Below are 24,937 nucleotides of genomic sequence, written 5' to 3'. Positions count from 1 at the left end.
TAGGAGATCTTACACTGGGTCTGAGACAGCATGTCCTGTCTGACTGGGAGACACCATGGTGACCCTCCCAGCAAAGTGATTAAATCCAGCATCCATGACTATTGAGGCCAATCTGGTGCCACTAGCAGGACTTGGCCTTCAAAATTCTCACCTTGGCTAAGACTGCAGGCAAAAGTGGGATAGGAGGAAATGCGCACAGGAGTAACAAAGGAGAAACAAAGCCAAATTGCCTGTACCACAGCTTGGTGATTCATTTTGTATGTTTCGTGTCTCACATTTTGGCTGTGTCTGCTCTGTTCCCGAGATTTGTTTCTGTTTTGTTTGCTTTGTTGGCCTTTTCGTTCCTATTAAAGTATATTTCCCTGCATTTGGACCTAGACCTTGTTCCTTCTTTGCCGGCTCATGACAGAATACAGCCAGCAAATATGGGTCCAGCAGGGAGATTCCTCAACGTCCACCAGGGAGAGCGAAGCATTGAGGATTATGCTTGGGACTTCATGGGGGCTTCATGGGGGAGGACCTGTCTAATGGTCTTCTTCTGGGGAGGACTAGCCGAGCCCTTCAAGTCCCTTATGCAATTCTGGCACCCCGACAAGACGCTGGAGGATTACATCAACCTGGCTCTGCAGTTGAGCGGCTCATCCGTCAGGGTGATGGTGGCGGCGTCTGCTAACATTTCTCCCGAGGAGGAAGCGGCGGCGTCCGCTCACAGTCTCCCCGAGGTGGCGGCAGCGTCCACACTTGTTCCTTGGATCAGCATATAAACCACTTGCAGTGTTTCTGGGATGTTTTTCCTCCTCTGTCAAAGTGGAGGACAAATTCTGCAGCAGACCCTCTAAATAAACCAAGAGGAGAGAGTTTGTGTATGCAAATCTTACCAACAAGGCAGATGCATGATGACTGTGACTGTGAATTATTCTACCATGCTTGTTAGGGTGTGTAGCATCTCTTCTAGTCCTGGCCATAGTCCCAGTCAATATAGCAAATCTGGGTCTGATCTGAGGAGCTGTAGCAAGCCCATAAGTTGCTGCACTAGGGGCCTTCCAGGAAGACTGCAACTCCATTATAAAACCGGGAAGAAACAACCCCTCTGTTTTAAAATGCTGAGGGCCTCTATCAAACACTGAGGTTGATGTTGAAGCAGCCTGGGAATGCAGTTTTGCAAACTCAGCTGTTCAGGAAATCACTGCTTTATCTGAAGGGTCCAGTGCACATAGCCTCTGAGGCCTCAGAAGCACTATCCCGTTTCTGACTCAGAGATGTTCTCTGGTTCTGAAGGCATATCATTTTCACACTCCAGACGCTGTCACTGGACGTTTTGATAATGGCACCCCCAAGTCTCTATGTTCTGCCGTCTATTGCTGAGCCACTAATAAAGTGTTCAGGGTCTCCTGCACACCTTGCATTTGCTTCTAAAGTTGACCAATTTCCCCTTCTACATGCTTGAATTTACAAGCTTGTTTACATCTGACACCTTCCTCGTGAAGTGGCTCTCTGCCTGCAGGCATCTCAGAGGGTAAACCAGTGGTGTTATCCTCTTGCAGCATAAAACAAGGAAACTTAAATCAGTTAGATAGCTTTCGTCTCCAGAGACAAAGAGGCCTCTTTGTCCGAATTACAATAAGACTCTCATGCTGTGATCACAAACAGTTCTCCTCTACTCAGTAGCTTTCACCCTTACAGGTGAAGAGGCCCCTTTTGGCTGTTTGTTATGAAATTCCTAATATATACTATATATATATATATATATATATATATATATATATATATATATATATATATATATATATATATATATATACATATATATGTATATATATATAAGGGGTGTAACGGTACGTGTATTCGTACCGGACCGTTTCAGTGCAGGGCTTTCGGTACGGTGCACGTGTGTACCGAATGACCCAATGCAATATTTTGTGTGTGGAACATAGGTACATTTTTGTGTTTCCAAACGAACATATTAAGTGGTGGAAGTCTCCGCGTTATCCCATGCAAATCCCGCCCTGCAGCTGATTCTAAGGCCGGTGACACACTGGCTGCGTGGCGTGAGCGTGGCGTTTCTGCTGCGTGTCAGTTGCGTGACGGCTGCTTCACGTTTTCTGTGTCTTTACACACCAGAATCGTGCCTGACGCGCTGATACTGTAGGTGACATAGAGGGAGGCCACCGAGGCGCCGACAGACCAGGATCTTGTCTTCACGACAACAATATCTATACTTCATGTTGAGCATAAATATAAAGCCTACTGATAAAGGACACTGTCAACTGTTCTGACGGTAAAATAGACTATGTTTGACAAGGTGCAATTTGCCAGTGTGTCACCGACCTAAGGTTTTCAAAAGGCATCACATGAGTGTGAACATCACTACAACTAGGAAAAAAATGATTGTAATTCAAACGCAGCTCCCGTCGGCATTTAAACAGACCTGAGCAGGCCTACAAGCTGGGATTGGTAATGCTGCACTGTAATCATAGTTATTTATTTATTTTTTTCATTATATTTTATTATATGATATTGGTTTGAGACTGAGAGTATTTTATTTAGTGGAGAACTTTGCAGCAGTATTTTATTTATTATTCTTTTTTTATTTTATATATATTTTATTAAAAAATATTTTTAAAAAGTGTAAACAAATTGTAAAAAAAAAAAAAAAAGTTTATAGTAATAAACAACCTGCAGTTTAATGCTTGCATTTCTTTCCCTTACTGTACCGAAAATGAACCGAACCGTGACTGGTCAGCCAGATACAACAAAAGAACATTCAGAGAAATCTTAACATCTGAAAGCTTTCATCGATAGATAGCTACTTCGCACCTGTATTTATAGACTGTGCTTGTAAGCAGGCATGGTTAATTTGATATACCATCTTCTGAAGTCTCAACATTAGTGAGACTGACCCATATTGTGGGGTGTTGACTGAGATGTAATATAGAACTAACAAATAACAGAATAGAAACATGCTTAATCATTATTATTATTTAAAACTATTATTAATTTTTTATAGCATATAATCTTGCTCACGCTCTAATTTCCAGACATGTATGAAAGTGTATGTCAACTGAAAATATAAAAAAGAAAAAATATTTTATTCCACACTGAAGTGAGAGTGCATCATACAAATACTGTGTGTGTATGGTGTATGGTATCATACAAATACTGTGTGTGTAAAAATTATTATTTCTTTTTTCTAATAATGTTTTGCATTGCATTCATGTTTCCTTTTGCATGTCCAACTATGATGTGTTATGATTTTGAGTTTTCATTAGGATGAGACATTAACTTCAACTGCTGATCTACTTTCAGAAAGCCAGAGAAGGGAATACAGTACCTAACGGAGAGGGGCTTCATTCCTGACACGCCCGTGGGTGTGGCTCACTTCCTGCTGCAAAGGAAAGGCTTAAGTAGACAAATGATTGGGGAATTTCTCGGGAACAGACAAAAACAGTTCAACAGAGATGTTTTAGAGTAAGTATTTACATTTTTCATATTTTATTTAATTCAAATGTATACATTTATAATTGCCACTTTTCACAAATAAAATACACACAGGTACAAATTACAGACGTATATACCTTGTTTTGTAAAACTGATATGGTAGAAAAATAGCTAACATTAATATTTACTTTTGTTTCATTAATATTAATTTATTAATATTATATCATATAGTAGCTAGATTTAAATTCATCAGCTATCTCATTTGAACAAAATGACAACATTTGGACCCCTTCTGGAAAGAGAAGTAAATAATATCATTCTATTTTGTCCATTGTTACACAAACCGTATTGCTGACTGTGTCTCATCAAGATCAACCATTCAACCCTGTAACTAAGTAAACAAAGTAAAATTTTTAATCTAGCTACTTGCAACACTTTTGCTCTCAATTATATTATTAAATTTTGTTTTGACAAAACATTGAACAAAGACACTTTTTCTTGTACTCTGTTCATGCAGCAGGCATGTGTTGACATTGTTTGAAGTGGTGTGTCTGTTGCAGCTGTGTGGTGGATGAGCTGGATTTCTCAGGGATGGAGCTGGATGAAGCTTTGCGCAAATTCCAAGCTCAAATCCGTGTTCAGGGAGAGGCACAGAAGGTGGAGCGCCTGATCGAGGCTTTCAGGTGTGTTTTCACATCACAGAAGTACAGACATACACTGAACATTCAATTCAATTCATTCAATATAACTGCAGATAATTACTTTTTAAATCATTATGAAGTGTTATAACTTCAAAATGACAAATACACAAGGTAGAAAGTTAAACAAGCACCACTAAATCATTTCCATTGCTTAATATTGTAATGTTTTTAACATGCCTGACGAGAGTTACAGTGATCCATGGTGTGTCTTTGTTCAGCCAGCGGTACTGCATCTGTAACCCTGATGTGGTCCGTCAGTTCAGAAACCCTGACACCATCTTCATCTTGGCTTTCGCCATTATCCTTCTCAACACAGACATGTACAGCCCCAACGTCAAGGTTGAACGAAAGATGAAACTTGAGGACTTCGTCAAGAATCTACGAGGTTTTGATTGAAACACACTGTTGTTTTCAAGCTAATAAATGAGCTGACACTCAGATCCGTAAATCACGTCCGTCAAGGATGAGTCCTTGGCTACAGCTCAACTGAACGTTGGATATTGATAGGAAAACAAAACAAATACATGTGTAGCATATACAGTATTGTTTACCTCTGTGTTCCGGCTGTAATGCCAGTCTTGTGTTTGTGTTGGAAGGGGTTGATGATGGTGAGGATATCCCTCGAGACATGCTGGTTGGGATTTACGAGCGGATCCAGAAGAAGGAGCTCAAAACCAATGATGACCATGTGACTCAGGTGCAGAAGGTGGAGAAGCTCATTGTGGGCAAGAAGCAAGTAGGTTCCTCTTAATACCACTCTATGAAATAGTGCAAAATTTGCTAAAAGATGGAGACTTTTGTTTTTAATCCCCAGACAGAATTTCAGAGATTGAATGTCTTAAACACTATCCATGTAATTACTGGGGATAATGAGTCTGTCAGTTGTAGAATAAGAGGTCTGATCATTCTTCAACACATTAGATACAACACTTTTGAAATTTGAAAAGTGAATTGCATTATTTCACACATACAGTATATATTGACTTTTTTCTCTTTCATTACAGATGGGATCAATTCACCATGGCCTTGGATGTGTAAGTGTACTTCATGATACAGTATATACAGCAGCTGTCTGTCTGTGTCTGTGTGTGTGTGTGTGGCGTATCATCACTCCTTTACTCCTTTACTTTATTTTATTACTCCTTTATCACTCCTTTACTACTACAGGCACTTTGCATCTTTCATGTTCTTATCTGAGCCTAAAGTCATACTGTATAGTTTGCGCTGGATGTACAAACCCAATTCCAAAAAAGTTGGGACACTCTAGAAATTGTGAATAAAAAATGAATGGAATAATTTACAAATCTTATAAACGTATATTTATTCACAATATAATATAGATAACATATCACATTTTGAAAGTGAGACATTTTGAAATGCCATGACAAATATTTGCACATTTTGGATTTCATGAGAGATACACATTCCAAAAAAGTTGGAACAGGTAGCAATAAGAGGCCGGAAAAGTTAAATGTACATATAAGGAACAGCTGGAGGACCAATTTATTAGGTTAATTTGCAACATGATGGGTATAAAAAGAGCCTCTCAGAGTGGCAGTGTCTCTCAGAAGTTAAGGTGGGCAGAGGATCACCAATCCCCCAATGCTGCGGTGAAAAATAGTGGAGCAATATCAGAAAGGAGTTTCTCAGAGAAAAATTGCAAAGAGTTTGAAATTATCATCATCTACAGTGCAAAATATCATCCAAAGATTCAGGGAATCTGCAACAATCTCTGTGCGTAAGGGTCAAGGCCGGAAAACCATACTGGATGCCCATGATCTTCAGCTCTTAGACGGCACTGCATCACATACAGGAATGATACTGTAATGGAAATCACAAAATGTGCTCAGGAATACTTCCAGAGAACATTGTCGATGAACACAATCCCACATACCATTAGCTGTTGCCAATGTAAAAAAAGAAGCCATATCTAAACATGACCCAGAAGCGCAGGCGTTTTCTCTGGACCAAGGCTCATTTAAAATGGACTGTGGGAAAGTGGAAAACTGTTCTGTGGTCAGACGAATAAAAATTTGAAGTTATTTTTGGAAAATTGGGACACCATCTCATTCGGACTAAAGAGGACAAGGACAACCCAAGGTGTTTTCAGCACTCAGTTCAGAAGCCTGCATCTCTGATGGTATGGGGTTGCATGAGTGAGTGTGGCATGGGCGGCTTACACATCTGGAAAGACACCATCAATGACGTCATCTCTTTCAGGAAAGACCTTGCATTTTCCAACATGACAATGGCAGACCACATACTGAATCAATTACAACATCATGGCTGCCTAGAAGGAGGATCCGGGTACTGAAATGACCTGCCTGCAGTCCATAACTTTCACCCATAGAAAACATTTGGCGCATCATAAAGAGCAAGATGCGACAAAGAAGACCTAAGACAGTTGAGCAACTAGAAACCTGTATTAGACAAGAATGGGACAACATTCCTATTCCTAAACATTTATATAAAAAAAGAGGGGATGCCACACAGTAGTAAACATGGCCTTTTTCCAACTTTTTTGAGATGTGTGCATGTCATGAAATTTAAAATCAACTTATTTTTCCCTTAAAATGATACATTTTCTCAGTTTAAACATTTGATACGTTAAATTCTGAATAAAATATTGAAATTTTAAACTTCCACATCATTGCATTCTGTTTTTATTCACAGTTTGTACAGTGTCCTAACTTCTGGAATCTGGTTTTTAGAACATTTTGTTTTTCCTTTCAAAACTCTAGATGCATAATTTAAATACTCATACATTATGTATATATTTGGTAACAGAACCAAATAAAGTCTCACAAAAAAGTGAGTGAAAGAGTGAAGAAAAATTTAAATGCAAGTCAAGTCAAGTCACCTTTATTTATATAGCACTTTAAACAAAATACATTGCGTCAAAGCAACTGAACAACATTCATTAGGAAAACAGTGTGTCAATAATGCAAAATGACATTTAAAGGCAGTTCATCATTGAATTTATGTAGTTTAAAAAGTGTCTGTGCATTTATTTGCAATCAAGTCAGTGATATCGCTGTAGATTTAGTGACCCTTTTCAAATTTGTCCTAATAAGTAAACTAAATCTTACAAAAGCTGTTTGGAGGGACATCCTGTGAAAGCAACAATAAAAAAGTAAATTAAGTGTAAGGGTGCGTTAGGTTATAGTCTTATGACTATGTCAAGTCAATGCAAGTCACCTTTATTTATATAGAGCTTTAAACAAAAAGGATTGTGTCAAAGCAACTGAAAAACATTAATTAGGAAAACAGTGTGTCAGTAATGCAAAATGGCAGTCAACAATATCGCTGTAGATGAAGTAACCCCAACTAAGCAAGCCAGAGGCGACAGCAGCAAGGAACCGAAACTCCATCGGTGACAGAATGGAGAAAAAAACCTTGGGAGAAACCAGGCTCAGTTGGGGGCCAGTTCTCCTCTGACCAGACGAAACCAGTAGTTCAATTCCAGACTGCAGCAAAGTCAGATTGTGCAGAAGAATCATCTGTTTCCTGTGGTCTTGTCCTGGTGCTCCTCTGAGACAAGGTCTTTACAGGGGATCTGTATCTGGGGCTCTAGTTGTCCTGGTCTCCGCTGTCTTTCAGGGCTCTAGAGGTCCCTTCTAGGTACCGATCCACCATCTGGTCTGGATACGTACTGGATCCGGGTGACTGCAGTGACCCTCTGATCTGGATACAGACTAGATCTGGTGGCTACGGTGACCTCGGAAAAAGAGAGAAACAGACTAATATTAGCGTAGATGCCATTCTTCTAATGATGTAGCAAGTACATAGGGTGTTATGGGAAGTGTTTCCGGTTCCGGTTTACCTAATTAATGCAGCCTAAAAATCCGGATTTGGATATTAAAAGCATATTAGTATGTTATGTGTAAGCCAGGTTAGAAGTGATGGTTCTACAATACTTGTAACAAGAAGTAGAATTTACAGTTTTAGCTGTATGAAGTTTGAACAAAACAAATGATCTATAATGATCTAAGATATAATTACTTGGCTGCATAATTTCAACACCATCAACATCAATTCCATGTGACAGTATTAAATCTAGAGAATGATTTAAAAAATGAGTAGGTCCTGAGACATGTTGTCTAACCCCAATAGAGTTCAGAATGTCTGTAAATGCTGAACCCAATGCATCTTTTTCATTTTCAACATGGATATTAAAATCTTTATCTGCAGCCAGAACTAACTCGGATGTAAAATCAGCAAACTCTTTAATAAAAATTGTATGGTGCCCTGGTGGCCTGTATACAGTAGGCAGTACAAACATCACAGGGGATTATCATTAACATTGGTTTCTCTGGATAATGTTATATGAAGCACCATTACTTCAAACGAGTTATACTTGAATCCTGGCCTTTGAGAAATCCTGAAAACATTGTTATAAATTGAAGCAACACCTCCCCCTTTCCCCTTTGGACGTGGCTCATTTTTATAACAGTAATCTTGGGGGGTAGACTCCTTTAAAATAAAGTAATCGTCAGGTTTTAGCCAGGTTTCTATCAAAAAGAGCACATCTAGATCATGATCATATAATTTACAAAAAGTGTTTTCGTAGAAAGGGATCTTATATTTAATAATCCAAGCTTTATCATTTGTTTATCTGTATTGCATCTGTTTTTTATTTATTGAACCTCAACTAAATTGTTACTCTTAAATTGGTTTGGACTTTTTTTGTATTTTCTAGTTCAGGGAACAGACACGGTCTCTATAGTGTGATATCTAGGTGAAAGAGTCTCTATGTACTGAGAATTAACTGACCTCTGTGACGTTAGGAGGCTAGCAGACGGTCGGTTTAGCCAGTCTTTCTGCTTCCTGACCTGGGCCCCAGTTAGTCAAGCAATATTTCTTGAGAGAAGAGCAGCACCACCCCAGGAGGGATGCTCTAAAGCTCGTCCAATTGTTTATGAAACCCATGTTATTCTGCGGGCACCACTTAGACATCCAGCCATTGAGTGATGAAAATCTGCTAAGCATCTCATCACTACGTTTAGCATTAGCCAGCACTTTTAAATTTGCCAAGATGTCAGGCGCTCTGGCTCCCGGTAAACATTTGACTATGGTGGCTGGTGTCTCTATATTCACGTTCCGTACAGTAGAATCACCAATAACTAGAGCACTTTCATCAGGTTTCTCAGTGGGTGCATCACTGAGTGGGGAGAACCTGTTTAATGTTTTGATTGGAACAGAAGAGTGATGACTTGACCCATGTCTATGCAGCCTCCCTGTCACCCAGTTGCCCTGCTGCAGGGGCTCTGTTGCCGGAACCGAACAATGTACAGGAATCCCTGAGCTAGACGCATCCAAAGCCGTATCTAGAGCCCTAACATTCTTACTGTCCTCAATTAAAGTTTGGATGTGTGTCTCTAATTCTGAAATCTTCTCTGTCAGCCTAACTATTTCCCTGCATTTATCACATGTGAATCCCTCATCTGCGACAGAGATAGATAAACTGTACATGTGGCAAGAGGTGTAAATAATGATAGCAGGAGAAGCCATTACTCACCGTGCTTCATGAAATATTCTTACCACAGTTGTTTGATGAACTTGTGAAAAACCGGAGAGATTAGCGAGAGACAGCAGAGGAGAAAAGAAAACAGTGATAGACACGAATGGAAATGCTAATGACAAGCTAAAGAGTGCTAACATGATGCAGGTGCTCTGCACTCACAGATTTAAAATAAAAGTGAATGATCAAATTAATCAGATTAGATTGATAGATAGATAATATCAGAAATATGGTGGGAATTAAGTAATATTTTATCACTTTAAACAACTATGTCTATTTAAAAAACTATGTGTATTTAAGAAAAGGATCACCGGCTAGACAACTAAATATGTCTATTTAAAAATGTCTATTTCTATGATAATAGCATAGCTGAGCATAAAAATAGGCATCAGTGGAAAGTCCCCAGCATGATAGAGAAACAACCATGTTTGTGTGTTTGTTACAGGTGCTGTCTCAAGCCCATCGCAGGCTGGTGTGCTACTGCAGACTGTTTGAGGTCCCAGATCCCAACAGACTGCAAAAGCTGGGGCAGCACCAGCGGGAGATCTTCCTGTTTAATGACCTTCTGGTGGTGAGAGAACAATAAAGATACACATAACAAATGATATTAGCCCGTTACAACATCTATTAAAGCTAAACACTCAAATATCTACAAATGTGCTGATGCTGATCACTGTGGTTTCTGCAACTTTGTAACAGGTTACCAAGATCTTCCAGAAGAAGAAGAATTCAGTGACGTATAGTTTCAGGCAATCTTTCTCTCTGTATGGGATGCAAGTGATGCTCTTTGAGAACCAGTGTAAGAAATATGAACACAATCAATCTTTCTGAATGGAAGAGCTATTAAAGAGTGCCATTAAATAAATCAATAATATTTTTTTACTTTAACCATTGTAATGTAAATTAATAACTCATCAGTCTGCCCGTGTTTGTCAGTGTGGTGTGAATTAGCCTAAAGATTTTAAATAAATATATAGTTAATTTATTTCCTTTCATATTGCTTTAATTCTAAGTTATGCTTTCTCATATTTCTTATTTTCTCAGTCTATCCAAATGGTATCCGGCTGACTTCAGCCATTCCTGGTGCAGACTTCAAAGTCCTGATAAATTTGAATGCTCCCAACTCTCAGGACCGCAAGAAATTCACCAGTGACCTGCGAGAGTCCATCGCTGAGGTCCAGGAAATGGAAAAGTACCGGATTGAGTGTAAACAGACCTTTATTCTTCCTCATCCTCACCATTACCAAATCAGTTTTTTTAGCTGTCCATATAAATTTAGTTTTCAGGCATTGACGAGCATCAGTAGTAGTAACAGATGCAGAATCACAGTTTCTAGGATTAAATAGAGCAAAATCACTTTTATAGACAATTTTTCTTCACAATTTTTTTCTTCATTATCTTCATGAAATCTATGATTTCACAGTCATGGTCTCATTAACGTATAACTGTCCATATTTACATATTGATGCATATTCAGCTTTGCAGGAATGCTGTTACTCGTTCCACAAGCAACAAGGTCATCTAGTCATATTATAATGCTCATTTACTGTACATGTTTGATTGGAAGTGTCAGACTCAGAGGCTACTTTACCAAATCAGAATCCCATTCTGGCCCAAATCAGATTTTTTTGGATGACCATATAAACATAAAAAATCTGACATTTTCAATTCAGATCTGGGCCACTCTCTATTGTGAAAATAAATCAGATGTTATTTTTACATCTAACTCAACATTCTTCAACATTTTCCCCGTTTGAGTTACCATTTTTATTTCTCTCTCTCTCTCTCTCTCTCTCTCTCTCTCTCTTTCTCTCTCTCTCCAGGACCATCTGATTATATGCTAAATATGTTTTGGGAAATAAAGCACATTAAACTCACATTAGCTTTTATATAGAAAAGGATGCTGTATGACTCTTTCATGTTTACATTTACATTAATGCATTTAGCAGACACTTTTATCCAAAGCGACTTACCAGTTATTAGCAGTTTGTGTTGTCCACGTCAAGTGTTATTTTGGTAGTGTTTGCTATACGTTTGAAATGATTGTTGACTGTATATGTGTGTTTGATTGTTTGCAGCTGAGCTGGAGAAACAGAAAGGAGTGGTCAGACCCAGTATGTCTCAGAGCATGTCAGGCCTAAAGAAGGAGAGTGGAAACGGGACCATGGGCCGCACTAGTCTGGATGACACATACACCATGGGGGAAGGGATAAAGAGGAGCGCGCTCAGTAGCTCCTTGCGTGACCTTTCTGAAGCAGGTGAGTTCAGAATATCTGATGTACTGATGAACAGATTTTTTAAATTGTAATAAAATAATAAAATAAAATAATAAAATAATAAAATAAATTGTGTTTTGTTTGATTACTCATGTAGAATGATATTCCTCAAGTTTAAGTATTTCTTAACATTTCTTAAACCTAATATTTTCACATTTAAATATATTAGGAATTATTTTTCTCTGGTAACATCCCAGACAGCAAGCAGATTCGGCCCAGGGCTGACCCACATCTGGCCCACATGGATTTCATGTGGGCCAGATGTGGGCCGGATCTGGGCCAACACTATGTTGCTGTCTGGGATATTAGATGCCTGCACTATGGGTCCTACAGTGTTTGCAGTATGTATTCACAGAACGAAGAGAAAAAAATTGATGGCACACAAATGTTAATTCGTGGTGTGAATAGGTCCAGGGTTTATATTCTGAATCGTTATCCACAAGTAATATTTGATCATGGCAGTGTTAGAATGGTGTCCTGCTCAAATGAGGTGTTATTAAAAGAATATTCTGGGTTCAGTTCAGTTGAACAGCATTTGTGGTGTAATATTGATTAATAATAGGTTTTAAAAGCAGAAATAATTTTATAAAAGCTTTATTTGAGCTGTAAAGTTGTTTAAATTATCACTTTTTTTACAGTCATTTAAGGGTTTGAGATATGTAGGGTTTGTGAAATTGTGAAAAAAGCAGGTAGTTAGGGATTTAACTCAAAAATATTGTAAATATACATGTTGTTTTCTTCTTGTGCCTCCACTATTTAAAAAGTAATTGTTTTAACATCTTTGAATTTAATTAAATTACATTCCATTGTAAATAATTTAATATAAAACTGCTCATTTCTCGGTAATACACCTGCTTCCAGCTATTTTTATGAGAGTCCGGGAAGAATCAAGGAAGATCCATTTCGACTTTTGCCTTTTGATTCAGTGATGACACTCCTTGGGAAGTGTATTTTATGCAGGTGTGGCTTAAATCACATTTGTATAAGATGTGTGTAGAGGGTGTTGCTGCTCAGTATGTACCTGTTAATGGTGTTTCTTTGGGGAGACACTCACTTGTCTCCTGTTTTAAGATTAGACAGCTAAGGCATTTCCAGCTTTGTTTTTTACATCTTGGGAATCCTCTTTAGTGTTCAAAGGTTTGATGCATTCTCCGTTTGAGTCATTAGAGTCAGAAGGAGTTTTGTTAGTGGTCCTTATATTTCCCAAAAGGATTGAAGATTTGCAGGCTTTATCTGTGAACCCTTCTTCTTGTTGGGGATTCCTTAACTCTCATGGGGGGCTCCAGTAATCTTGTCATGGTGGAAATGCTCTTGACACCATGGGGACAAACGATGGAGATGAAAGAAACAGGGGTGTAACGAGTGGGGTGGGGCCAAGAGCCGTGGGAACGGAGTAATGCCGGTGGAGTGATTGGGAAATGAGCAACACCTGCTCCAATCACCAGTCTCTCGTCCCATGGAGGAGACTGGATGGATACAAAAGAGGAGCGACGACAGTGAAGGACAAGAGAGGACCAGGCCTGGTATTTATTTTGTGTTAGGTTTTATATTTGTGAGCGACAGTCGTCCACGAGGGGCTGTCGCACTGTTTTGTGTTTATTTTATTATTAAAGTCTTTATTTGAATGTCGTCCTTCACTGTCCACTTCACTTTTCCATACCCTCAAATTCAACAAGGACTCCCACAATGACGGACGATGTTGCCGACTTTATGCACCTGGTCAGAAGTTTCGCGAGGCTCAGGCTTTGGGAAGATGGCAAGTCCAGTAACATGGTTCAGTTGTGTATAGCGGCAGGCTTGGGATCTCCATCTGCAGTGGGCAAATGTTATGTGTAGTAGGGTGATGGCGATGGCTCAGCTCTGGATCGAGAGTGGGACTGTTGGTAATGGCCAGTCCCTTGTTCACCAGCACCCACTACACAAAAGTGGAGTAATATTACCTATTTCAGTCCACTGGAAAATGGGCCTCTGACCACTCACTAAGGCATGGAAAAAAAGACACACATCAAGCAGTCTGGGAAGCGAGTCAGGCACAACAGATTGATAAATCCCAGGTATGGTCGTCCAGGTGGATGATCCCACTGGTCCAAGCAGAGCAACTGAACGGCTGGCAGGTCCATATTTAAATAGTGAAAAAACACTGCAACTCCATCTGAGTCCATTCTTATATCATGTTCAGTAGCTGTGAAGAAGTTCAGGAACACAGGAAATTGCAAAAGAAAACTGACTTAGATCAAAAATCCAACATGGAGCACTCTGGAGAATCACTGGGAAACACAGCCACACAAAATATACAGTAGATGAGGACAGACAAGGAACTGAGGAAACAGGGTTTATACTACCCTAATTCCAAAAAAAGTTTTGACACTGTACAAATTGTGAGTAAAAAAGGAATGTAATAATACAAATCTCATAAACTTTTATATTTTATTCACAATAGAATATAGATAACATATCAAATGTTGAAAGTGCTACACATTCCAAAAAAGTTGGAACAGGTAGCAATAAGAGGCCTGAAATGTTAAATGTACATATAAGGAACAACTGGAAGACCAATTTGCAACTAATTAGGTCAATTGGCAACATGATTGGGGATAAAAAGAGCCTCTCAGAGTGGCAGTGTCTCTCAGAAGTCAAGATGGGCAGAGGATCAACTATTCCCCCAATGCTGCGGCGAAAAATAGTAGAGCAATATCAGAAAGGAGTTTCTCAGAGAAAAATTGCAAAGAGTTTGAAGTTATCATCATCTACAGTGCATAATATCATCCAAAGATTCAGAGAATCTGGAACAATCTCTGTGCGTAAGGGTCAAGGCCAGAAAACCATACTGGATGCCCATGGTCTTCAGCTCTTAGCACTGCATCACATACAGGAATGATACTGTAATGGAAATCACAACACATGCTCAGGAATACTTCCAGAAAACATTGTCGGTGAAAACAATCCACCGTGCCATTTGCCGTTGCTGACTAAAGCTCTACAGGTAAAAAAAAAAAGCCATATCTAAACATGATCCAGAAGCGCAGGCGTTTTCTCCGGGCCAATGCTCATTTAAAATGGACTGTGGCAAAGTAGAAAACTGTTCTGTGGTCAGATGAATCAAAATTTTAAGTTATTTTTGGAAAACTGGGATCCCATGTCATCCGGACTTAAGAGGACAAGGACAACCCAAGGTGTTTTCAGCGCTCAGTTCAGAAGCCTGCATCTCTGATGGTATGGGGTTGCATGAGTAAGTGTGGCATGGACAGCTTACACATCTGGAAAGGCACCATCAATGCTGAAATGTATATCCAAGTTCTGGAAAAACATATGCTCCCATCCAGACGTCGTCTCTTTCAGGGAAGACCTTGCATTTCCCAACATGACAATGCCAGACCACATACTGCATCAATTACAACATCATGGTTGCCTAGAAGAAGGATCCAGTACTGAAATGGCCAGTCTGTAGACCAGATCTTTCAACCATAGAAAACATTTGGCGCATAATAAAGAGGAAGATGGGACAAAGAAGACCTAAGACAGTTGAGCAACTAGAAGCCTGTATTAGACAAGAATGGGACAACATTCCTATTCCTAAACTTGAGCAACTTGTCTCCTCAGTCCCCGGACGTTTGCAGACTGTTATAAAAAGAAGAGGGGATGACACACAGTGGGAAACATGGACTTGTCCAAAGTTTTTTGAGATGTGTTAATGCCATGAAATTTAAAATAAACTTTTCCCTTAAAATTATACATTTTCTCAGTTTAAACATTTGATATGTAATCTGTTTTGTTCTGAATAAAATATTAAAATTATAAACTTCCACATCATTGCATTCTGTTTTTATTCACAATTTGTACAGTGTCCCAACTTCTTTGGAATCGGCTTTGTATAACAGGAACATAATTAAGGTAAAACGGCAGGTGAGAAGGAACTAATTACCAAACAAGGAAACTACATGCAAAAGCAGGCAAACAGAAAGAAAACGCAGAGGAGCTGTCAGTACCAATAGCTTTGTGGGCAGTGCCATAATATAACACAATTGCACTTTGGGCGTTTCAAGTCTCTGTCCTTTGAGTCTCATTCAGCAAAATGAAAGAATCATTTTTCGAGTAATTTCGTTTAGCAAAATTTAATTAAAATGTTACGTGTTACTTCCCTAACACGTCTAGTACTTACACAAACGTTTATCACACTACAAACCATACAAAACTATAATGCTATAAGAAACAGAAAAGATTTATTAGTTATTTACTTTGGTCTTTAGCCTATGATGAGCTCACCTCACCTCTTATCTGACAAGTCTTCGGGTTTGAGTCATTTGTTTACCACCTGACAGCCCCATAAGCTTAACCAATGAAGTCTGAGCTGGAATGAGAATTGAATAGGGTAACACTTTAGAATAAGGTTCCATTAGTTAATGTTAGTTAACTACTTTCGTTAACATGAACTAAGCAAGAACAATCCTTCTACAGCATTTATAAGTCTAAGTTCATGTTAATTTCAACATTTACTAATGCATTATTTAAATCAAAAGTTGTGCTAGTTAACATTAGTTAATGCACTGTGAATTACCATGAACTAACAATGAATAACTGTATTTTCATTAACTAACATTAACGAAGATGAATAAATACAGTAATAAATGTATTATTACTGTAATACATTTATTGTGGGGAAGTCGTGGCCTAATGGTTAGAGGGTTGGACTCCCAATCGAAGGGTTGTGAGTTCTAGTCTCGGGCCGGACGGAATTGTGGGTGGGGGTAGTGCATGAACAGCTCTCTCTCCACCTTCAATACCACGACTTAGGTGCCCTTGAGCAAGGCATCGAACCCCCAACTGCTCCCCGGGCGCCGCAGCATAAATGGCTGCCCACTGCTCCGGGTGTGTATTCACAGTGTGTGTGTGTTCACTGCTCTGTGTGTGTGCATTTCGGATGGGTTAAATGCAGAGCACAAATTCTGAGTATGGGTCACCATACTTGGCTGAATGTCACTTCACTTTCACTTTCACTTTCACTTTCATTATTCATTGTTTGTTCATGTTAATTAATACATTAACTAACATTAACTAATGGAACCTTATTCTAAAGTGTTACCTTGAATAGTTTATCTTTCGAAACATTCTTTTGTCACGTGATGTGACAGCATTGGATAGAGACATTAATTAATCATTTACAAATGAGTGCATAGTTATTATTATTATTATTATTATTATTACCATCATCATCATCATTATTATAATTATTATTTACTCTTACTCTTACTTGATGCGTTTTTGGTTTCAAATTTTAGCTTTTTTTTCTTACCGTATATAAATGTGTGAATTTCAGTCATGACAGTTCTTTATATAACACTGAATGTGGTGACAAAGGTAATAGAGTTGGTTATTATTATTAAGTCTCTTTCCGGGTCAGACTGCATAGGTAAAGCTATGGGGTTGTCATGTGATGAACCCAAAGGTTCTAACAGTACAGAACTCATAGGATGTCGCGCATGCCCGAGTGAACGAATCACTCCCGAGACGACTCGTTTGTTCAGAGTCACATTAAAGATTTGTTCAAACAGATCATTCAAGAATGAGGTCTGTGGACCTTTCCTGGTCCTGTCCTCCTTTCTGTCTCTCACTTAAAAAAAAATAAAATAAAAAACAATAAATAAATAAATGTTATTTTTCCAGGTCATCACTAAAAGTCTGCTGTGTTTATATTGTATTGAAACTGATCTTTCAGTCTTACATTTTATTTATCCAAGTATTTGTGAGCACCATGTGCCTTGGCTTGTGTGTATTTGCTAAAATGGCTCGTGAAAGGCAGCATGCACAGATGGAATAAACACAGCAACCTGGCAGTCAGTTACTTTGGATAATGATCCAGAAAGTTCTGAAAGTCTCAGCTTGCTGTGTTTTTCACCAGTTTAGAGTAGAGGGATGTTACAGGTGTGATCTCTAATGCTACTGCATGTCTGGGGCAGGCAAGCATGGGCGCTGTACCAGTGCAGGACCTCTAGACAGCAGTTTAAAAGTAGACAGTGGGAGGGAATTATTTGATTTGATAATGTGTAATGCACATTTCTTTGCACCTTCTGTGCTTCATGGGTTTAAATGGTCCATTCTCTTCTTTATCTAATATATTTATTGATGCCTAACCTGCCCACCTGCATGAACTGCTCACCTACTGGTGCTTGTCTGTGAGTGTAGGTGCTCAGAAAGACCAGGTGCCTATTTTTAAGCATGCATGTTTTTTTCAAACAGTTCAATTCAATTCAATTCAAGTTTATTTGTATAGTGCTTTTTACAAAACAAATCGTTACAAAGCAACTTTACAGAAAATTATGTTTCTACAATATTTAGTAGTAGCTAGTAGTTTGTGCACATTTGACAGGATTTTAGAAAAAATAAAAATAATAATAATAATACAAGACGTAGTCAGCTAGACGATGAACTATCAATATTATTAATTAAGTTATTATATGATTCAGTCACACATTTAGCAATAATTGTTAGTTCTGTTTGTTGATTCAGGGTTAGCATCATCTGAGGTCCTCTGAGGGTCAGCATCATCTCTTCTCAGGTGTTCTGGATCCAGACTGGAACTTGAGTTAATCCTAGTTACGCGAAACATAGAAACAAAATACAGACATCATTAGCATAGCTGCTGATCCAACAAAGTAAAATTAGTTTAACCCGAGCTAATGAATAAAAATGCACCTTTGATCAGATGCAACTACACTCACAATTAAAAAGATACATTATTCGAATGCTTGGCGAAAGAGATGTGTTTTTAATCTAGATTTAAACAGAGAGAGTGTGTCTGAACCCCGAACATTATCAGGAAAGCTATTCCAGAGTTTGGGAGCCAAATGTGAGAAAGCTCTACCTCCTTTAGTGGACTTTGCTATCCTAGGAACGACCAAAAGTCCAGCGTTTTGTGACCTTAGGGTGCGTGATGGGTTGTAACGTGGTAGAAGGCTAGTTAGGTACGCAGGAGCTAAACCATTTAGGGCCTTATAGGTAAGTAATGATAATTTGTAACTGATACGGAACTTAATAGGTAGCCAGTGCAGAGACTGTAAAATTGGGGTAATATGATCATATTTTCTTGACCTGGTAAGGACTCTAGCTGCTGCATTTTGGACTACCTGTAGCTTGTTTATTGACGAAGCAGGACAACCACCTAGAAGTGCATTACAATAGTCCAGTCTAGAGGTCATGAATGCATGAACTAGCTTTTCTGCATCAGAAACAGATAACATGTTTCGTAGCTTGTCAATGTTTCTAAGATGGAAGAATGCAGTTTTTGTAACATTGGAAATATGATTTTCAAAAGACAAATTGCTGTCTAATATAACACCCAGATTTCTGACTGTAGAGGAAGTAACAGTACATCCGTCTAGTTGCAGATTGTAATCTACAAGATTCTGTGTAGTGTTTTTTGGTCCAATAATTAGTATCTCTGTCTTATCTGAATTTAATTGGAGAAAATTATTTGTCATCCAATCTTTTACATTTTTAACACACTCTGTTAGCTTAGATAATTGGGAAGTTTCATCTGGTCTCGTTGAGATATATAGCTGAGTATCATCAGCATAACAGTGGAAGCTAATTCCGTATTTTCTAATAATATTACCAAGGGGCAACATATATATTGAAAATAGAAGGGGACCTAGGACGGATCCTTGTGGCACTCCATATTTTACTGATGATAAATGAGATGACTCCCCATTTAAGTAAACAAAATGGTAGCGATCGGACAGGTAGGATCTAAACCATCTTAGAGCCTGCCCTTGAATACCTGTATAGTTTTGTAATCGATCTATGAGTATGTCATGATCTATGGTGTCGAACGCAGCACTAAGATCAAGTAAGGCTAGAAAATGAGATGCAGCCTTGATCTGACGCAAGGAGCAGGTCATTTGTAATTTTAACAAGTGCAGTTTCTGTGCTATGGTGGGGCCTGAAACCTGACTGAAATTCTTCATACAGATCATTTTTATGCAGGAAGGTGCTCAATTGAGCAGACACAACTTTTTCTAAAATTTTAGACATAAATGGAAGATTTGAAATAGGCCTATAATTTGCCAGTACACTAGGATCTAGTTTTGGTTTCTTAATAAGAGGCTTGATAACGGCCAACTTGAATGGTTTTGGGACGTGTCCTAAAGATAACGACGAGTTTATGATATTGAGAAGCGGTTCTTCGGATACAGGTAACAGCTCTTTCAGTAATTTAGTGGGTACAGGATCTAATAAACATGTTGTTGGTTTAGATACAGTGATAAGTTTATTTAGCTCTTCCTGTCCTATGGTTGTAAAGCACTGCAGTTTATCTTTGGGTGCGATGGATCAGACTGAAGTATTAAACGCTGTAGAATCTACATTCGCTATTGTATTTCTAATGTTATCTATTTTATCAGTGAAGACATTCATGAAATCATTAATATTAAACGTTGGTGGAATATTTGAATCAGGTGGCGTCTGGTAATTTGTTAATTTAGCCACTGTGCTAAATAAAAACCTTGGATTGTTTTGGTTATTTTCAATGAGTTTGTGTATATGCTCTGCCCTAGCAGTTTTTAGAGCCTGTCTATAGCTGGACATACTGTTTTTCCATGCAATTCTAAAAACTTCTAAGTTAGTTTTTCTCCATTTGCATTCAAGACTACGAGTTACTTTCTTGAGAGAGTGAGTATTACTGTTATACCATGGTACAGTACGTTTTTCTCTAACTTTTTTCAATTTGATTGGGGCAACAGCTTCTAATGTATTAGAGAAAATAGTGCCCATGTTGTCAGTAATTTCGTCTAATTCATGTGTATTTTTGGGTACAAATAGCAGTTGAGATAGATCAGGCAGGTTATTTGCGTATCTTTCTTTGGTGGCTGGAACAATAGTTCTGCCCAGACGGTATCGCTGAGACATATAGTTAATATCAGTTATACGCAGCATGCACGATACAAGGAAATGGTCTGTAACATCATCAACAGTCTGATGATGGCTTCTGTATGTTCATGAAAGTCTGTTATTTTAGTTATTTTTTTAAAGGGCCTTTTTCACTTGTGTCTGTTAGATGGTTGATGAACCTCACACAATACAGACATAGTGAAACTTGTTTTTTTGTGTTTTTTGAAAAAAAAAAAAAAATCCACAAATTGCTCTTTTTTTAATCAAATCCCTGGTCTCCCTACAAGTCTCATCAGATCATGCTGATTTGACCTATTAAAGACTGAGTCAAATGGGGATTACTCATTCATACTGGATTGCTGCTTATATCTTCTTACCTTGTCCATTTAAAATATCTAACATTGGTAATCAAACAATGTAATTATCAAAGATAAAGAAACAAAACCGTTGAAGATGTTTCACTTTTGAAGAGGGACAAGACAAGATTTCCTAAACAGAGAAGCCACCCTTGCAAAAAAGAGCCAGATTTGAGTCTTCCACTAAATTGGGTTCATGCGGACCACGGTCTCACATAATTGTCTGGAGTGTTTTTCCATTCATTTAAAAAGTACCATAGAAAAAACAGAGCGCATGTATGTTATATACATTTATAAACATTCTAAAGGGTTTTGCAACCGCACACAACATTTCTTTTTAGCTCTCACAGGAATGATGCATTTTATAGATGTTGTGTGTGTTAATTTACAAAATAAAAAAAGGTGCAACAATGTAATACCAGCACTAATGCACAGCACTTGGATTCACTATGGCTACAGCCTGCAGCGAAGACCGTCTCAATAAATTGGCATGATTCTGTTCATGCTTTGAAGGTTGATCCCAACTCCTGACCAGATTTAGAGCTGCTAAAACACCATTTAAGTGACTGATATAACAGGCAACTTTTCATCAATTATTTTTTTAAAACCTACAGAGAAATTGAAAATAGGAAAGCAACGTTTTTCTGTAAAAGGAGGCAGTCATTGACATGTCTGTATTTACTTCACTAACTAACTTAAAGTGTAAGATGAATGACTTTAAACACATCTCTCTTCACAGGGCTCCATCTTTAGCAGTCCTCCTCTGCGTCAGAGGAGCATCTGTTCCTAAAAGGCGGTGCAATCTCCTCCTCCTCCCTCCTTGGGTCACTTTTCGACAGCAGTCACGAATCCTCCGCTGTAGCACCACTCCCCACTAGCACACAGCCAACGCGGCCTGTACCTCTTCATACAGCTTTCACACTCGCTGTGCATAACCATCAGCCCCGACACAGAGAACAGCACATGATCACCAAACACAAGCCTTATGCTTTCAGCATGGGTGTGAGCTTTAAACAGACACAACCGTACCAGAGCCATACCAGCCAGTCCCAACACTGCAAAAACTGCATCTGTCTTTGATGTCACTCACACTTATTGCATTCTGCCTACGGGTGAATTTCACAAGATTAGCATTCTGACAAGAATTTATCATTTGCATAAATTATACCAAGGACCATTAAGAAATATTGCATTGTAACGTAGTTTTCATAACACATTTTGTCTTACTGTAATGCATTTTAAAGTTTTAATAGTAATAGGAATAATAATAATAATAATATCAGCATTATTATTATTATTATCATTATTATTATCCAATAGTTTTAAGTCTGTTCTTGGAAAGCATAATAAAACAACAATTTGTCAGTTAATATTAGCTTACATTAAAGCCAGCAGCCATGCCACATAAATATTTTTACATGAATCCAAACTCCAATTATTTGTATAATTATTATAATTATTTTATTTATTTATTTTTATGAGAAGTGTGTTTAATTTTGCTTATTATCAGCAAAAAAAATCTTAATGGTCCTAAATATAGATATGACTTTTCATTTATTTATTATAATATTTATAAAAACACACAACAGAGTAGTAGGTTTGCCTGTATTCCCGTTCATTCAAACTAGCCGAATGAGAGAGTAGATGTTCTAATGCTGTATTAGTGGTAGATGACAGCTCTACATGTTGTCTTAATAATCATTAATGAACGTGCCAATGCCCATTGCACCCACGATGTTTCATGTGTAGAACAGTAGTGTAACTGAAACCATTGTAAGCGATGTTATAGGAGACTGTAAAAGATGTATTCACAACTTTTGAGAACTTGGCCAGTTTGAACAGAGGTTATATTTAAAGACGTATTCTACTAGAAAGCTTCCATTGTGATCTATTATGAGGTGATTCTGAAGCACAAATGCAGTATCATGTGGCACTTTGAACTGCTCAACTACAGTGAAATTGTACAGCATTATATGAATCTTACAGAGATGTTTAAATATGTTTGCATGTCTGGAATAATTTGTTTTTTAAAGAAATTATTCAGATTTTATTATTATTATTATTTTCATATTTTTCTTTTCCTTTGGAGGAAATTCCTGGACATCTGAGGGCCAGTGACAGAATTATTTTTCTATATTTTATGGATTGTTCTTGTTTGTTTTTAAGTGCAATATGTTTGTCATGATGACATGGATATGTCCGGAGCATCTTTACTATTACTTCATCATAGTGGCGTAGAGATTCTCATCGAACTAGTGTTTTTACATCGAATGAAATGTCAAAGTGATCAGCTAGGCTTTAACTGTGATTTGTTGTTGATGTTGTTCTTGGGTGTTTATTTATTATTGAAAATACACCAGTGTTACCATGGCAATGAAGTGCAATCATGTAAAAAGTAATTTTCTTTTTTTAACTTTTAAACAACCAGGAGATAGTTTCTTCGATATTATGCAAGCATCTGTATGTGTAATGCATATCTAGAAATTAACTTTTGATCTGTGAAGTCAGGAAAAATGAAAATGATTGTTGTAAAGATGCATTCTGATCAGATATATAAGCTGAAATTTGAAGAATACGTTTTCCTTATTTTTCATTATCAAAATGTTGTAATCTTTGCTACGGAGCATATCTTCATGAACCCAAACCAAAGCGGTAGGTTTTCTTTTCAACATATCACATATATTCAGTGCAATGTTAATTCTGATGTACTAAAGCCAACATGAAAACGGATTAAACTGATCCTATGCTTTCTTAACACATTGCTGGTCTCATTGTGCACAATTCATTGGTGCACATTAATTCAAAGAAATAAATAGTCTTCTTACTGAAAAGTTTTGCTTGAAATAAACACGCCCTCTTATTTCTCAACCCGGCTCCTTCAATAACATGTCATTTTTTAACAATCTGATCAATTCCTGGTGGATACGAGAAAATCCTGCCTTACATTTTTTACGTTTAATATCGTATTTTGCTCTCAATTAAGGAAATAAAATGTGTTTGTGAATGTTGATTTATGTTGACTTTAAGATAAAAAAAAAGATCTTTAACACTTTCCAAAGATTTTCTTTCTGCATAAAATATTAATAATAAATAATACCCCAAAAATGCACTGAAGGTTCAAATGCATTTTTTTTTTTTGTCCACCATGAGCTGATCAACACTCAGCCTTAACTCTTTTATTTGACTTTACCTCTCTTTCTTATAATTCTGTATATTTTTTATTCTCTCCCTCGTGTTTCATCTTAGCAGCATTTCTGGTGCTCGACCTGTTCTGTACTGTGGTGTGTTACTGCAGATAATGCAGCTCATCCATGTCGCACTATTGGCCCTTGTAAAGACACATCTGAGCAGTAATAAATATATTAGGGGACCAAGCTGAACCATTGTGTATATAGTGTGTACAGTATCCTGACTGCATTTATATGAGAGGTGTGTCCCCGTCTGTTTTACTGGATGTTTCTCTCCTCACAGGCTGCTATCACACTGTCCCAATCAACCGCTCGGAGGAATGGAAAAGCGGCATTGTTTAATTTTGTTGTTGTAGAACAGAGAATGCTTGTGTTTTTAGGTAATGGCTATCTATGTCAGTGTACAGTGACGACATTCAGAACATAAAATAAAGTGAATATATAATACACGTAGTAGACTGAGTTTATTATTATTATTATTAGATAAGTCCAAGTTTATTTAAGTTTTCCAGAGAAAAAAAATCAGTAGTCTATTGTTTTCACATTTAAATTTGTTTTTGATTGAGTGCATGTT

General features: G+C 37.8%; 1 protein-coding gene across 5 annotated transcripts in view; it reads left to right on the top strand.

Annotated features, from left to right (window-relative positions):
• LOC127944691 (IQ motif and SEC7 domain-containing protein 1) overlaps window positions 1-24,812 on the top strand; it is a 92,491-nt gene extending 67,679 nt beyond the window's left edge. For all 5 annotated transcript variants that reach the window (XM_052540862.1, XM_052540865.1, XM_052540864.1 and 2 more), the window contains 10 exons: window positions 3,307-3,468; window positions 3,999-4,121; window positions 4,358-4,524; window positions 4,736-4,875; window positions 5,144-5,173; window positions 10,106-10,231; window positions 10,360-10,459; window positions 10,705-10,866; window positions 11,739-11,918; window positions 21,915-24,812. In XM_052540862.1, coding sequence (XP_052396822.1) covers window positions 3,307-3,468; window positions 3,999-4,121; window positions 4,358-4,524; window positions 4,736-4,875; window positions 5,144-5,173; window positions 10,106-10,231; window positions 10,360-10,459; window positions 10,705-10,866; window positions 11,739-11,918; window positions 21,915-21,928 — 1,204 coding nt within the window. In that variant the 3' untranslated portion in view covers window positions 21,929-24,812. The remainder of the gene's footprint in view (window positions 1-3,306; window positions 3,469-3,998; window positions 4,122-4,357; window positions 4,525-4,735; window positions 4,876-5,143; window positions 5,174-10,105; window positions 10,232-10,359; window positions 10,460-10,704; window positions 10,867-11,738; window positions 11,919-21,914) is intronic.
• The last annotated feature ends 125 nt before the right edge of the window (window positions 24,813-24,937 follow it).

Source organism: Carassius gibelio, chromosome A23 (genome assembly GCF_023724105.1).
Source record: "Carassius gibelio isolate Cgi1373 ecotype wild population from Czech Republic chromosome A23, carGib1.2-hapl.c, whole genome shotgun sequence".
In the NCBI taxonomy this organism is placed as follows: Eukaryota; Metazoa; Chordata; class Actinopteri; order Cypriniformes; family Cyprinidae; genus Carassius; species Carassius gibelio.
Note: the sequence above shows the minus strand (reverse complement) of the source record. Positions and strands in the feature narration are given on the sequence as shown.